This window comes from Thermobia domestica, chromosome 1, assembly GCF_964235325.1.
Source record: "Thermobia domestica chromosome 1, izTheDome1.hap1.1, whole genome shotgun sequence".
NCBI classification, from domain to species: Eukaryota; Metazoa; Arthropoda; class Insecta; order Zygentoma; family Lepismatidae; genus Thermobia; species Thermobia domestica.
In genome coordinates this window covers 350841172-350858056 of record NC_137454.1, presented here as the reverse complement: position 1 = coordinate 350858056, position 16885 = coordinate 350841172, and the positions used below count along the sequence as shown (strand labels likewise).

General features: G+C 35.6%; 1 protein-coding gene across 1 annotated transcript in view; it reads left to right on the top strand.

The window, feature by feature from the left end:
- Positions 1 to 16885, top strand: part of LOC145681837 (uncharacterized) — a 45080-nt gene that overhangs the window by 19560 nt on the left and 8635 nt on the right. The window contains exons 2-3 of the mRNA XM_081753447.1: positions 8475 to 10902; positions 15326 to 15407. Of these exons, the coding sequence (XP_081609573.1) occupies positions 8475 to 10902; positions 15326 to 15407 (2510 nt within the window). The remainder of the gene's footprint in view (positions 1 to 8474; positions 10903 to 15325; positions 15408 to 16885) is intronic.

The window sequence follows — 16885 nt, the reverse complement described above, 5'->3', positions numbered from 1 at the left end:
ATAAAAAATCCATATTGTTTTTTTCTTATCTTCTATATCACTGTTATCATTTTTCAGTCTTTTCTAAAATAAGTTCCTGCAAAATTTCATCGTTTGTGAGACCACTCATCTTTCACCAGACTGTTTCGACCACACAACAATAACCTATCAGAATAGACGCAGTCATTAGACATCAGTTATCTGACGTAATAAAATCTCCCAGCAATTAGAGAATCATCAAGCCTTTTTCTTACACTCCTTCTTCTTCTTCTTGCGCTTATAAAAGACGGTGTAGTAACCATCATAACTTAAATATGAAATCTTGTACAAAATTCCACCAAAAAAGAATAAAATTGAAGAAAAGGTCAAACTAACCCCCCAAATGAAAATACAAAGTACATGTAATAACTACATTTCTACACCGTAATTATAAATAATATTATTCAATAACTATAAACTAATCATACAGAAGGGCCTACTGAAAGATGTCACAAAGAACCATTATAATTTTTAAAAAATCACACACTTAAAATACAAAAAAGAATATTTGACGGGTCAATTTGATCCCCGAAATGTATCTAAAGGTTAAAATAAGTCGTAACAATTTCAATAACTTAACGTTATCTTCATCAGACGTTAACTTCTTGACTCTGGAACTATTACTTAGATAATTAATATTCTTCTGACCATAGTATATATTTATTTATTAAAGTTAAAATAAGTCGTAACAGTTTCAATAACTTAACGTTATCTTCATCAGGCGTTAATTTATTGAAACTGTTCTGCCAATTAACATCTGATGAAGATAACTTTAAGTTATTGAAACTGTTACGACTTACTTTAATTTTAATAAATAAATATATACTATGGTCAGAAAAGTATTAATTATTAAACAAGAATGTATTCAGCGAAAAGGTATATTTTTAATTAGACAAGTGTGCAGTTGAACACATGAAAGTGGAAAAACACAATTGTTACTTTTTAATGAAGGGACGGAGCATAATTAAAAGTTGATCTCCGAAAGTTATGTAAGAGGTTACAAACTCCCAAGGAGCCACAAGTAGAAGTCTGATGAAGACACAGTTAGTGTGTTGAAATTATTATGTGTTTGTGTTTTTATATATTTTTATCGATAGCTTTGCTCAGTGTATTGTGGTGTTTAGTTTGATAACATTGTTTTATTTTGTTTTATTTGTTTGTATTTTGAAAGGAGAAGCAAAAATCTTGTGAATAATTCTACTCATTTGCTCACATGTCGTTCTCAGTTGATGACAACTTGCTGTTCATTATTTAGAATAAATATAAATTCAAAGTGGAAAACATGGTTAGAATTTCTTAAAATAATACTGTCAGCTATATTTGATTGAAAACAATAACATAAGAAATAGAAACTAAAATAATCAAACACAAAATAAAATAAATGTATTTAAACAATGGAAGAGGTAAACTTTAAACCATATTGAGGCCAAAAACAAAAAAAAAAAAAAAAATAAAATAAAATAAAATAAAAAATAAAAAAAGAATAAAAAAAAATCGAAAGGTTCACAGTGTACAGGTAATTCCAATATTTACTATACTTCCAAACTATGCTATGCATAAGAGATGGAAGTCTTGTGGAACTGCTATGTCCGTCCGTTCATCTATCGAAAGGTATCAGATTAAAAATGGTATGAGAAGCGGAATTTTTCCCAATAGATTTAGTGTCCCAAGAATAGGTTCATCTCCTCCCATAACCCACAATTCAAATCGATATTGGTTGAAATTAACCATTTTCGGTTTCAACATTTATCGTCATAGTACAAAAAACGATCATCGATAGTGACAAGGGCTCTCTGCAATCGAATAGAGTCTCAAAGAAACATACTATCAATACCCACAACACTCTACTGAAACCGGAAGTTTTTGAAATTTACTAGTACTTTCGGCTTCAATATTGATTTCCATAGAGCAAAACCTGAAAGAGATATTGAGAAGCTTTAGCATCCCAAGAAGGTTCCATTTCCTCCGTTAGTCCCTACTATTCCAACAGAAAGAAGTTCAAATTAGTCATTTCCAGTTTCAATTTTTGTAGTCATAGAACGAAAAGGATAATAGATAGCAACAAGCGATTCTCTGCAATTGATTCAGCGTCTCAAGAGAGCGTATTGTCTCCTGCAACACTCTACCAAAACCGGTGGTTGTTGAAATTTACTAATATTTCTAATTTCAAACTAATTTCCATAGAGTAGATATGTCGAGTAATGGCTTTTGCAATCGATTCAGCGTCCCAAGAATAGTAAAGAACTAGAGAGAATACAGAGCTATCTAGAATAGAAGAATGCAGATCTCCAGCTCATACCAAAACATTATCAATCTGCATCTTAAAGATTAGCTTAGGTGAACAGTACTAAAAATCCAGATTGTATGATCTTGGGTTTTCTGACTGCGAACAGCAGAATTTTCAGGAGGCACGAATTGAAGGTTATACACATTATTCTGTGAGTAAGAGAGACAGGTTTCGGATTAGGAAAAAGATGTTACAGGAGGTGCAGGTTATTACTTTGGCAATACTGTTGTGCTATCTTGGCTTCTCATTGTTCTCTCCTAAATTCTTTGTTGGTTGTTGTCTACCTATAAGCGTTTCCACCAGAAATTAAGTGAAATTACCTCAGAGCGTCATTGTTCAAGAACTCTGGTTTTATTTCCACATATCCAACTCAGTTTATTCTATTTACTCGATTTTGACAGTTCCTAGTAGTTCTGCCAAGAATATATGATCTTTTAGGCTATGTTCGCTATGTCTGTACTTCCCAGGATCACGCACGTTTAAACGGGTTGTAACAATATGCTAAACGACCACGAGGACAAAAAGCTGAAGGTATACGGAAGTTCTATCTAGAATCATTGGACAGCCGCTGTCTTCGAAAATCGACAATAAAGAGAAGATAATTTGGTAGTGTAGGTCTAATTATATGAAGTTTCTCTGGTTTAATTCAGTTTTGTTTATACCACAGTTTGTGAGATGATTGCAATATATTATATAAATAACGAAAGAAAGGCATTAGTCAGCTTTTTTTTTTTTTTTTTTTTTTTTTTTTTTTGTTCAGTCATTCACATCTCTCGTGAAGTTCGTTCTATGATTTGTTAAACACATTGAATAAAATCAACAGTAGGAGAAAAATAACGAAAGGAAAGTGCATCTTTTTATTCTTATTTGGTTCAATCAATAACTAATACATGGTTCACCATTGTCCATTAATAATATCTACACACTGATAACAGTAATTAAAATAAAAGTATTATCGACATAACTGTTTACTGGGTAGCAGTTGGCTGTTGGTAATACGTGATCAGTCAATTGGTATGGATCGAATATCCACACTTATTCAAAATAAATTCCATCGTTAACATTCTATTAAAACCGGAAGTGGTTTAAGAAAGCAGCCATTTCGAATTTCAACGTTAATTGCTGTAGAACAGAAACGGTCATAGATAGTGACAAACGGTTTTTTCAATCGATTTAACGTCTCGAGAGAACATATCGTCAACTACAATACTCTATCAAATATCCAGAAGAAGTTGAAATATATTAGTACTTCCGGTTTCAATACTTATTTACATAGAGTAAGGGCGGTAAGAAATATTGAGAAGAGGTATTTTACAATCGATTCAGCGTCCCAAGAATAGGCTCTGTCTTTTCCGATAACCCTTATTCAAATCTGAAGTGGTTGAAATTAACTATTTTCGTTTTCGACACTTACCGCCATGAACAAAAACAAGTGAGTAAATGGTTTTTGATATGAAGTCAGAACCCGAGGAACAGGTTCTATCTTTAATCTTATTATTCCATTATAACCAGTAGTTGTAAATGAAATGCTTCAAATTTGATTATTAAATTCGTATAGTTTGTAAGCCTGCCGTAGTATCACATTCTGAAATGAAACTCAGTTGTTAAAGTTGCAATTAAATCTTCACAATAGTTTGAAATATGCAAACCACTTGTACGAAAACGCCATCTATTGGTGTCATTCAGCACAGCTACTGTCAGCTATTAGTGCACTATTATATATTTTGAATTATTGTTATTAACAGAATGAAATATTTCTCAATAAATGTTATTTCACAATCATCTCAAAAATTATAATTTCTCACATCAAATAAATGTTCATATTTTTCAAATAATGCTGCTTTTTCTCATATGATAATTTATTTATATATATAAAAAGTTATTTATTTAAATAGTTTTTCAAACGAAAGTCCATTTAACCCTCGAACGGTCGGGCCAGATCTGTGAGACCCACCTACTTATATTTTAAATAAAATTTTCAACTTAAAGTTAGCGGTTTGAGTTGTAACTTTGTATACCTTCCTGAAACGACCGATAGCGTTCCAAACCAGTTTGATTTATTGTTAGTTTGGTTTTAATAGAGCTCTGAACCTCGCGTGGGTCTATCAGACCCAGACCGACCATTCACGTACCTTTTTTTGCTAGTGTTAAGAATCTTGTAGGAAGTTTACTTTTTGATTATGATTACCTATTCGACATTTTTTGAGTGTGTATATACGAACAACATTTCAGCTTTAGACGTTCAACGTTCATTTCATTTCATTCAACGTTCATTTTGAGCAACTTTAGAACATAATAGAACGTGGGACATTTTCTGTGAGTGAAATTCATAGAATTTTATATGATGATGAGAGTGAACTGGATGATTCCGACGCAGATCCTGATTTTGAATTATTAATTGATCATGATAGTAATAGTGAGTGTGGTGGAGAAAATGATAAGAGTGAAGAATTATTCTCTGCTGCCGCTGCTGAGAAAATTCCACCCACTCTCGCCATTAGATAACAATCTTGCCAACAATGACAACTAAAAAAACTTGACCCCCTGACATTCAGTATATTTCAACATAGGTGCTGCCTTAGGTTATGGTAAATAAACTTATAAGTGTCCTTTAAAATACTACTTATCTATAACAACATTTAATCAAGTATTCTTTTTCTTATAATTTTCTAGAAAAGTTCATATAATTTACTAACAAAAATATGTAAACATTTACAGATATTTTTTAAAAAATAAGCAAAAACACCAGTTTTGTGCTGAAATGTTTTTTTCTGTTTTAGAAATACTTGTAATTAGCATAAAATATGTTTTTATTTTTAAAAACATGGTTTAGATTAATTATGCAGTTTTATTTTCTTGGGTCTCTCAGACCCAGCCTGACCGTTTATGAAACTTTTTTCACCCGACCATTCTAGGGATATACTAATATCTAAACTAAAATGCTTCCTTAAGAGGCAAACATTAGTGGGTAAAGCTAGTGTGAATTAAAAGCCTCGATTTCACATGGACCATTAACATTTTCCATTACATGTGTCGTAGTCTATGATTCTTCCTTAAACAGCACAATTGTTCAATATAAACGATAGATATCATTAATGCAACTGTACCATTGGGAAGCTTTATGGGCATATGAAAGTTATATTATGATTTTCTTACGGAATTTTAGATTATTAATATAATAAATTACAACTTCAATATGTTCATGAAGCTTTCATCGGTACAGTTTCTCGCACATATTAACTTATAATTTATTATTAATAAATGATTTCCTTACAAAATTTTTGATTGTTCATAAATTATGTAATAAATTAGAACTTTAGTATGCCCATGAAGCTTTCCGCGATAAGCTTCATGAAATTAGTTATAATTTATTGCATTAATAAATGATTTCCTTACGGAATTTTTGATTGTTAATATAATAAATTAGAACTTTAATATGCCCACGAAACTTTCCCCGGTAAGCTTCACGAACATTGAAGTTAAAATTTATTATTTTAGTAAATGATTTTAGTTAAAATTTATTATTTTAGTAAATGATTTTCTTACAGAGTTTTCGGTTATTAATATAATAAATTAAAATTTTAATATAATCATGATGCTTTCATCAATACAGATTTATTAACATATCTGTCAATTACATTGAATTATTCAGCCACAATAACTGATAGAACGTATGGAATACATATTTCAAGATTAAGATAGTACTTGCCTAATTATATTCCTAGAAGCAGCAAAAAGCTTTCCGATATTTCGGACTCATTACCGAGTATGCTTTGACGAAGATCAATAGGCACTTAACACATGTGATGTAAAAACTAACTCATATGCTTTTACGTTCAGTTTCAGTGGATACTTTTAAATTTCCATAACGTATTTTTCGACCTAACGTCTAATGTAATGAATTCCTTTTAATATGGGACTTCACAAAAAAAGTCTTTATTCTCCCCCCCAATTAAGCTATACGTAAGTACATTTACAAAATTATGTCGGGCACGGTGGCTCAGTGGTAGAGTGCTTACCTCTGATGAGTGGGGGTCCTGGTTCGATCTCCTATGCTGGACAACATCGTGTTAGTGGGTTTTTTCGGGGGTACTCCTATTTGCTTCCACTTTCTCATTCCACCAATTCTTCCATCATTATTCACTTTTCTTAATCATCGTCTCCCTTAGCATAAAGGACATAATCGTGGGACGTAAAACTGAAAGACTTAATTTCATTTTCACTTACAAAACTGTTTAAGCTATGCCAAATAGTTTATTATTATTTTCCAGATTAGGCAAGTTTGTACAGTGGGCAGAAGAGTAGGGGTAGGGTTTAAATTTCTGGGCTTTCGGCATTTAAGGCCATTCAGCCCGTCACTTTTTGAGAGTTGGCGTCCCTTGGCGAGCACACAATCCGGGGAAAGGGAAGGAAGAAAGGATTGGGGAAAGAAGGATTCGACCTAGGACCTATAAGTTAGGTACCACCCCGGCATTTGCCTGGTGTCAATGAGGAGAACCCAGGAAAACCTCATTCAGAGTGGCTGGCCTGAAAAGGCTCTTTTTACACTTTTTCGGCCGAGTGGCCCCACCCGTGGGCAGAAGATACATCAAAATTAGTGCCAAGGAAAGTACTTGCATAATCTGGAAAATAGTAAGTTATTTAGTGCAGGCAATAGTTTTGTAAGTGTATTTACGTGTAGCTTAATTTTAAAGAGAAATGAAGATATTTTTAGTAAAGCCCCCACATAAAACGGAGTTTATTAAAGTTACTTTAAAAAATACTTCGTTAATTATAGAAATTTAAAAATATCCACTAATACTGAGAGTACAAGCATATGAAGTACCTTTTGCTAAACTTGCATTAAGAAATGAAATGAAATCTTTGAGTTTTACGTCCCACGGTTATGCCGGTTAGGCTAAAGGAGACGGTGATGATGAGTAATGAATGAAATGGTGGAATGAAGAAAGTGGGAGGAAACGGGAGAACCCCGAGGAAACCCAATTCACGGTGTTTGTCCACCACAAAGTTCACTTGGCGGGGGCTGGGATCGAACCCGGGACCCCAAGCACCAGAGGTGAACGCTCTACCACTGAGCCACCGCGGCCCCCACTTGCATTAAGACTTTAATCTTCGATAAAGGAAATTTACTAACATGTCCGAAATATTGGAAAGCTTTTCGCTACTTCTAGGAATGTAATTTGGTGACTACTATTCTAATATTATGTTATAGTTTTCAAAAATAAACTTCATAGGCCAGAGACGTGTAATAAACACTGTCTATTGCCTATGTTAAATAGAAGCTTTTTAATTATTATTAGCTGTATCTACTCATACTTCCTCTTAACCCTTATACAGAGTGTTACTTGGGAACATATTTCTCGCATCAAAATAATAAAAAAGAAAAATCGTATGGACTTGTGCTCAAAAGTGGATAGTTTCGGAGTTACAGGGTGACGAAAACGTGAAAAAATGAACTTTAAAGGTCTATAGTTTCACTACTATAGAGCCGAAGGTAGTCTGGTCAAGACATCACTGAGGAACTAGTATGTGAACTATCCAAATATCCATGTTTAAGAATGCTCCAGTACTTGCACAATCATTTTTACAGAGGCTGTTTGGGAGTACCTGATCACTCTCCACCAACTTCTCTACAAATTAGTGTGAAAGTACTGGAGCATTCTTAAACATTGATATTTGGATAGTTCACATACCAGTTCCTCAGTGATGTCTTGACCCGACTGCGATAAGTCCCATAACAGTGGAGCTACGAAATTTTAAAGTTCACTTACTTCACGTTTTTGGCACCCTATTACTCCGAAACTATCCATTTTTGAGCACAGGCGTATATGAACTTTTCTTATTTTTGTGAGAAATTTGTTCTCAAAATATTGTGATACATTTATATAACATCCTATATAACTCTTTATGTATCCTCATTGTAAAGATAGGAATGAAATCATTCTTATTGTACTTAATAACGAATTATGTTAGCTTAACTAATGAATACATAAATTAAGAAGGCCTTCAACGAAATAGGTATAAACTTTAAGCTGTATTTGCTATAGTTTATTCTGAGAAATTTAGTCCTATGTAATATTATTTTATTTATTAATTTATATTTGAACATTCAAGGTTGTGTTAAATGGCTCATTTTTTAAAGAAAGTTTTTTTGATTTCTATCTTTCAGCATTACTGGTGTTCGGAATTACTTGTGGGCAATATCCTGAGGCACGTAAACCAACTCCTGAACAGAGTCGTGATACGCCAAGTTATATCGGTAAAATACGTCATGAACGTCGATTCTATTCGACACTGAGTTCTCGTGGGTCAACAGAAGGACTGAAACAGCAGCAGCAGCAACAACAACAGCGGCAGCAGCAACAACAACAAATACAACAGCTACTACAACAACAACAACAACAATTGCAGCTACAACAACAACAACAACGGCAGCAGCAACAACAACAAAGAGAGAGCAGAGAATATGATCGAAACTTGCCTCGCGCTGTAGGATTTGGTTTTGATAATAACAGGCGGGCAAAATACAAAGATGCAGGTATTAACGCCGCTGCGTTAAACAATGAACTTCATACCAGAGAATCTAACAAAGGAAGTAGTCCATCGGACGTTGTTCCTGCAGCCCAGTTCAATGCGCCTCCAGTATATGCTGATCCAGAAGACATCTATGGCGGTATCCCGGGAGAAGAAATTCCTATAGACCCGAATTACATTTCAGAAGGAGAGGTTTTGGATGAGAATGGAATTCCCATTTTAGCAGATGGTAAGAAACCAGGAAAAGTGTATACATATGAAGCCAAATACGAAGCAGTTTATAACCTAGGAGAGAATGAAAATGAGTACCAGTTTGGACCTGGTTTTCGATTGCCAGAAGCGGAGGAGAATGAATATGAAGAAGAAAGGTACATAGGTGGACCTATAGAGGAAATAGAGTATCCTCCAACTGAAGAAATAGTTGAGGAGATAATCCCAGGTAGACCACGAGGAGCAACAGTTGTATCCGTAAATAGATATTCGACCATTTATAACTTTGATGATGAAGGAAACCCAATTCAGGTTCAACCAGAACCACAACAAGAAGTTGTAGAAAGAAGACCAGGACCAATAGAAAAAGTGACAACTGTCTACACCATCCAATCGTTTGCAGCTGAGGAGGAAAAAAGAAGGAAAGCTGCGGTAGCACGGGAAAGATTAAGAAATCTCGTAGCAATTCCTTTGAAGAGTCCTTGTGTTGTGGGAGGTAGTAAGCGACGTGATGGGACATTCGCCAGATATGTAAGATCGAAAGGTATCCCAACTGCCCTTATTGAAAGAGACAATGGCGAAAGAGTTGCTGTCGCATTGGTTCCATACAACAGAGGATATGTAGATGATCTCCCTGGTAGTCCATTCTCGTCAACTGTGCCTCGAGTTTACGTCGTGTCAGGAGATTATACAGGAAACCAAGTACCACTTTTAGAGGCAGGTTCATCTTCAGTAGCTGATATTCACTTAGCTGGAGATGATTTTGAAACTTCAGAGTTGCACATTGTAGATAGGGATCGTAAAAGGGACAAACACGGACACTATATTGGTCCATATGGGTACTACGTTATCCATGATACTGCTGATGGGTCAATATTAGAGTACACTGAAGGCATTGATGATGATGCCGAAAGTTCCTATTTCAGCAGCTCTGTAACAACACAATTTACCGGGCAACAACAGCAAAAACCCCAACCTCAGCTCCAACCCCAACCACCCCCTCCACCACCACAGAGCCACAATGAAGATTATTATCATCATCATCACCACCACCATGGAAGTCACCACGATGGTCATCACGGACACCATCATCACCATCATCATGGAGAAGATACAAGCCATAGCTCTCAAGACCGTCCACCACAAAATATTATAGTAGTGGAGGAAAAAGTATCGGACCAGCGTCCGCAGATACATATCGTAGAATCAAATTCTGGACTTCATGTGCTTGATGACAAGTTTCACGGCTCAACTATACACTTAGTTAGACCTTCAACTAGTTTAGGATCAGGAATACAAATTGTAAATCCTTCTCAGAGTGACCAAGTACATATAATAGAAACTACGAATGCAAATCAGGGGCAAGATATACATTTAGTAACAAAACCTGTAAACCAGGGAACAATACAAGTAGTGGACCACAGACCTAATATACAAGTTGTAAGACCCAATAACCCTCCTACCCTTCAAATTGTAGAAGGTGAACTCCAAGTAGTGAGGCCTAACATACAAATTGTGAAACCCCCAGTAGAAACTCAGGAAATTCAATTAGTAAATCCTGGTTCAACTTTACAAGTCGTAAAGCCTGAATCTGGAATTCATCTTGTGAAACCGACTGTAACGACAGTGAATCAAGGAACTACAACTGGAATTGCACTGGTAGAAAGCCATACTCATCATGGGCATGGAGACCATGGGCATGAAGGAGGCTGGGCTCTCGAGCAGTCATTATATGGGCAAGCAGGAGTTGATTATCCATCGTACTCAACTATTCCAATTACTGGTTTTACCTGTGAATCAGTTGGAGGACACCCAGGGTATTACGCTGATGTCGCGGCAAGATGTCAGGTAAAGTAATACAATAAGAATATTCTTAAATAATTTAACATTACATTCGATATAAAATAATAAGTGCAGAACGGAATATTGTGTTGTGTTATTGTCTTTCTAGTTTCTTTAAGCAAAAAATAGGAGGTAAAACTATGTATTGTAATCAGAGGCATCTCTTGAGGGAAAGTCGCAACGGTGAAAGTTCTGAATTTTCTCACTAAAAAAAATCTCAGGGAAGAAAGATTATACTTACAATGTGGCAACTCTTGTATACAGCTTTCTAAAGCTTTCTTCTCTTAGCTTGTAGTGATAATATTTAAATCTTTTACCTTTGTGACTTCCCTCAAAAGCCGCTACCATATGATACATCATCATCGCTTGATAAATCATACGTTTGAAAAAGATAATCAGCGACAGCTTCCGTTTAGAGACACTATTCCGAGTTTCTTTCATATTACAAGTTGTCTTCAAAATGTAGACATCGTAAAATTAATGTTCCTTAAGTTGTAAGATATACAGGTATATAATTTCAAAAAGGACTTTGAAAATTAATATTGATTTATTCAATTATCTTACAGACATAGTTTTGGTGTCTTTTTGTAGCAAAATACATCAAATTTTTACTCGCGTAGTACACTAGTTCACAAAAAAGCCATCGCAAGCGCTAGCGGCAGTTGCAACAAATACAGCTGCCTTTACTGGTCCCGAGCGTGCTAGTTGTGTGTTTTGGTTTGAAGAATCCAAGTCTGTGACAATTGTACAATGTAAATTTCGTACAAAGTATGGTAAAAAATCCTCTCAATAGGCCTAGTATTTATCAGTAGCATAAGTGTTTTATTGAACTGCACCTGTCCGTTGTTCTGGATTTCCTAAATGTCCGCTTTCCAGGTAAATAAATCGGCCGAATTGCATGGCCCCCACGTTTACCTGACCTGACACCTCTTGATTTCTTCTTTTGGAGGTTCACCAAGTTTACCGTGTTTGTTTCAACCTTACCGGCTTTCCTACCAGGGCTCAGAGCTAGGATCTACCTCGCAATTGAACCTACAAAATGACACGAAAACCATGTTTGTAAGCTACATAAATAAATCAATCTGAGTTTTCATAGTTGTAAAGTCCCTTTTGATTCACCATATATATATAATAACTTACTACGTCCAATTGTATTCTAATTGCAATAAATTGTTTCAGTAGTTTCTTTGTCTTCGACAGTAGCTCTAGGAAACTCAGGATTTTTTTTTGTACTTCTCAGAATTTCATTTGACTCTTTGTGTGTGTGTGTGTGTGTGTTCTGTTAAGAAATGCTGATGTGTAACTCCTAGCGGATTTATATTAACAAGAATATAGATCTTAATAGTTTTCAACTGAGCACACGAAAAAAGAGCAAAATGAAGTTCTGGAAAGTGAGAAAAACTTTGAGGTTCCCAGGAGGCACTTTGGCTTAGTGGTAGAGCTTTCAGCTCTGGTGCATGGGGTCCCTAGTTCGATCCCAGCTCGTGCCAAGTGGGCTTTGTGGTGGACAAACACCGTGTTTGTGGATAATTTCTGGGTTCTCCCGTTTCCTCCCACTTTACTCATTCCACCATGTCATCCATTTCTCATCATCGCCATCTCCTTTAGCCTAGGTGGAACGTAAAACTGGAAGATTTTATTTAATTTCATTTTGAGCTTCTCAGAGTTAATAAGAAAGGCAACACTGGTTGTTGAAATAGTTTAGTGCAATTAAAATGCATTTGGACGCAGTAAGTTGCTGTATTTTTAAAATGGCACAAATATATTTCTAAATAAGTAGTTTAGTAGTTTAAGCGTATGCTTCTCTCGTATTCTTTGTTTTGATTCCCAGTGAAGGTATTGGGTCGATTATAAACTCGAAGAGTTATTTGAATCACAATTTAACTATAATTAAGTATCTAATAGCATCGGTGGTGTAAAGAGACGGTAAAATCAATCAGCCTAACCAACAATATAATTGGTTACCTTGACAAATATAATTTAATCTTACTACATTTGTTCATTTATCGTCAGAAACAGTTGGTTTGCAATAAGACGACACTTAAGGAGCAAGAACAATGCTAAGGATTTAAGAAAATTAGGTTGAAAAAGTTATTTTGAGTTGATTAAAGGAACAAACAAATAAATTTAAAAAATTGAACAATGAAACATTTCACACCATTACCCAATCAGAGTAGACACGGAAGACGGACGAAACATTTTTTCTCGCATGAGAACTCGTGTATCCGTGAACTTACGAAGTTCTAATTGGGAAGGCTGTGGGAATAGGCATATAGAAAGTTGAGGAAAAAACTGGGAGGATAATATGAATATAAATCTTAGAATTTTGAATGATAGTAATCCTAATTCAGGATAGGATCCGACAGTTTTCTTTAGCTTCAGCACAAATAGATCTTCGGGTTTTCTTTAATCATATAGCCAGTTACTTATTATTAAAGAAACGATAAAATTAAATTAAGAATGTCGGTGGTTGATAGTCAGTAGGGAATAATTAAATATAGATTCATAACTTAGTTCACACTGCTCATTTTTGTATTGTTGTAAATATACCAATAGAGGGCACTAGTTGAGCCGTTGAACTCATCAACAGAGGCAACAATAGCCCGTGACACTGAATTAGAAGGTAGTATCCATGAAGTACAGCCAAATATATATTTCATCTTTCAGTTTTACGTCCCACGGTAAGCCGGTTAGGCTGAAGGAGACGGTGATTATGAGAAATGAATGAAATGGTGGAATAAAGAAAGTCGGAGGAAACGGGAGAACCCTGAGAAAAGCCCACGAGCACAGTGTTTGTCCACCACAAAGTCCACACGGTGCGAGCTGGGATCGAACCAGGGACTCCAAGCACCGGAGGTGAACGCCCTACCACTGAGCCACCGCGCCCCCTATAGCCAAATATAATAACGACCATTATCAGAGCAATACCGTCGTGCATGATTATGATCATAGCAGAGGCAGATCAAGTGTTACAGAGGTGCAGACTTGATGGTTGGTATGAAAAACTATTTCCCTACCTCAGACAGTGCTATTACTATTACAAGTGAAACAGTTGTGCTTATGAATATTGAAAGTCATGGAAGGTAGTTCGGCAAGAATCGGTACATAAGCCAGTTGGCATAAAAGAATCGACCTGCCACTGCAGTTCACATTTCTCATGTGTTTGCGGGTGCTTTTGGTGTCTTATGTGTTCCATAGAACCATTTGACGACAACTGAATAGTGTCGGATTGCAAGCCCGGAAACTAATGAGGTGAAGTGTGTTCCACTATCTCACGTCAGAATATAGAAATACAGTAACATAGAAAACATCGTTACTGGAACGAACCTAGATAGCCCAATGTGATGTTCTGAGATGAATCAAGCTTCTGTGCGAGAAGTGATTCTGGATATCACATGGCGTGGAGAACAAGGAACATCCATAGCACATCCGTGACAGGTATGAGGAATACAACTGCATATCTTTAATGTAAGATACATTTCTAGAGAACGAAATTCTGTTGAGATCCTGATGATAATTTCTTTCGTAGTATAGTTGATCTTTGAATGACAATGAGGGCATACACAGAACTGACTATGTTACAGATAGGCTGGAGATTAAAAACATGGATTACGCAGCATATTCCGAAGATCTTAATTCTAACGAACATACCTGGAATACTTTCGGTTAATCAGTTTAACAAGCAATCCAGCATTCTGAACCCCTCAGGATCTCTCAACTACCTTTAAGGAAAAATGGGACCACATATTTCAGGCTGTCATGAATTCCGTCATCGGCAGCATGCCAAACAGATATGCAGAATGCTGTGCTGTCTGAAGTAGCCATACACCTTATAGACGTGACCAGAAGTCTCTACCCTCATGGCTAGTTACATTTCATATCCTCTCTCCATATTGAAATGAAATGAAATGAAATCTTTGAGTTTTACGTCCCATGGTTATGTCTGCTAGGCAAAAAAAGACGGTGATGATGAGAAATTAATAAAATGGTGGAATGAAGAAAGTGAAAGGAAACGAGTGAACAAAGAGAAAACCCACGCACACGGTGTTTGTCCACCACAAATTTCACTTGGCATAAGCTAGGATTGAACCAGGGACCCCATGTACTAGAGGTGAACGCTCTACCACTGAGTCACCGCGGCCCCTCTCCCCACATTGATTTGCATCTTTTTTGGGCTAACACGTCCTGTTCCTTTGCATGCTGGGGAATCCCAACCTTCGTTTGACAATAAAAGTTAAACGAATGTCTGAACCCTATTTTGGTCACTTGATAAACCCTGATTGAGTTCCCAAAAGATACGGGTCTGTGTGTATTTGTTCCCTAGGAATTGTCAAGCAGCGAAAATATTTGTTTAAAAAATGTAATAAATAAGTACACTCGGTTGTAAATTAGTTTAAAAAATATGCATATAAAAATTCTCGGTCTTCTTTTCAGCAACTTCGAAACAAAATCCTGCGCAAATACTGAAAGAGTGGACATTTTTCCTCCCGTGAACCCACACATAGATCAATTTCCAGTAAGTGCCACCTTTATATTAATTTTTCATAAAATAATTTCTCAGTTAGATACGTAAAATCTTACATTGTAAGGCTCTTCACAAAATATTTCCTAAAGTATTGTCTTTTGTTTACTCTTTTCAACCTTTTCTGCAACTAATACTTTCCTATAATACACGATACATTTTATCTTCCATGTGATTATTTCCTTCCACTGTTCTACTTAGAATAAGAAAGAATAAGAAATTGTCCTTTGTGTTTCTAATTAACGCGGATGAAATTATTTGAAACATAGGGTTCTTATCAAATTCCGATTCTTTCGTTAGCAAACCAACTGAAAATTGATAAAAGAGAAAACTTTTGAAGTTATATATATTTGTTTCACACGTACAAGTTTCCTCGTTCAACTTCAGCACCAGAAAATACTTGGAGATTTTTCATGGATGATTTTTCAGCATCATTTGAGAATCAGCCTATAGTTTAGTGGATTAATTCAAGATTGTAGTTTGAAAGTATTAAATTCATAAGATGCATAGTATTATTGATAGGTATTTTTTAATTCATTAAAATAAGTGCCATTGCATCCCCCAAACTCCAACTGTTCTCGTATAGCTGCGCGCACATGTGCAACGGGAGATACAATTCCGTTTGATAAAATATATATTCTATCCTAAACACTTGGGTTTAGCGACATCTAGGCTACTGAAAGCCACCTCACTTTACGCGAAAAAGAATATTCTCTCCTTTAGAGATGGCATTCATGAAGAATTATAATTGCTGAACTTTATTTTAAGCATTCAGAGCAAATGTCATATATTATATGTGACTTTTCTCCCTTTCAGAGCTCCTTCGTGGCTAAGCGGTTAGTATATGCGCCTTTGGCGTGGGAGAGACAGGTTCAATTCTCGGCGGGAGCTCATGTGGTTCGAATTCCACGTTAATCAGTAGGTCCTGTCTTATATAGCCTCGCTGCTGAAAGGGACGTTAACCTCAAAATCAGCTCAACTCAACCTTGTCGGCCTTTCACTACTGTGGTTTCGAAAACCTCAATATTTTCTTTCAAAGTCATCAGAGTTTACTAGAGATAAATATTTTTTTTTCTCTCTCTTTCTTCTACCATACAAATCACCTCTTCTGATTGATACAACTAGTTCGAGAAGATTTTAAATGGATTCATTTGGCTGAAGTGAAAATTTACAGAACCTTAACGAAAATATTATGTCAATAATTTTAAATCTTGTTCATCAGCTCAAATATGATGTCAATAAAGTTAAAATTTGTTCAACAGATTTTTTTTCGAACTCGTGTATAAAAGTAGTACATTGCTTATTACAACTTAATTAAAACTTGTAAATTTTGGACAGATTGTTGTCTGTGGAATGAACAATCTCTATTGAGAATTCATATTAGTGAAATCTACCCGCAATTCAGCTAAAACCATAAAGTGAGCATCTATTTAAGTTTTAAGTTTTTTTCATTATCGCCTTGTATGTTAATA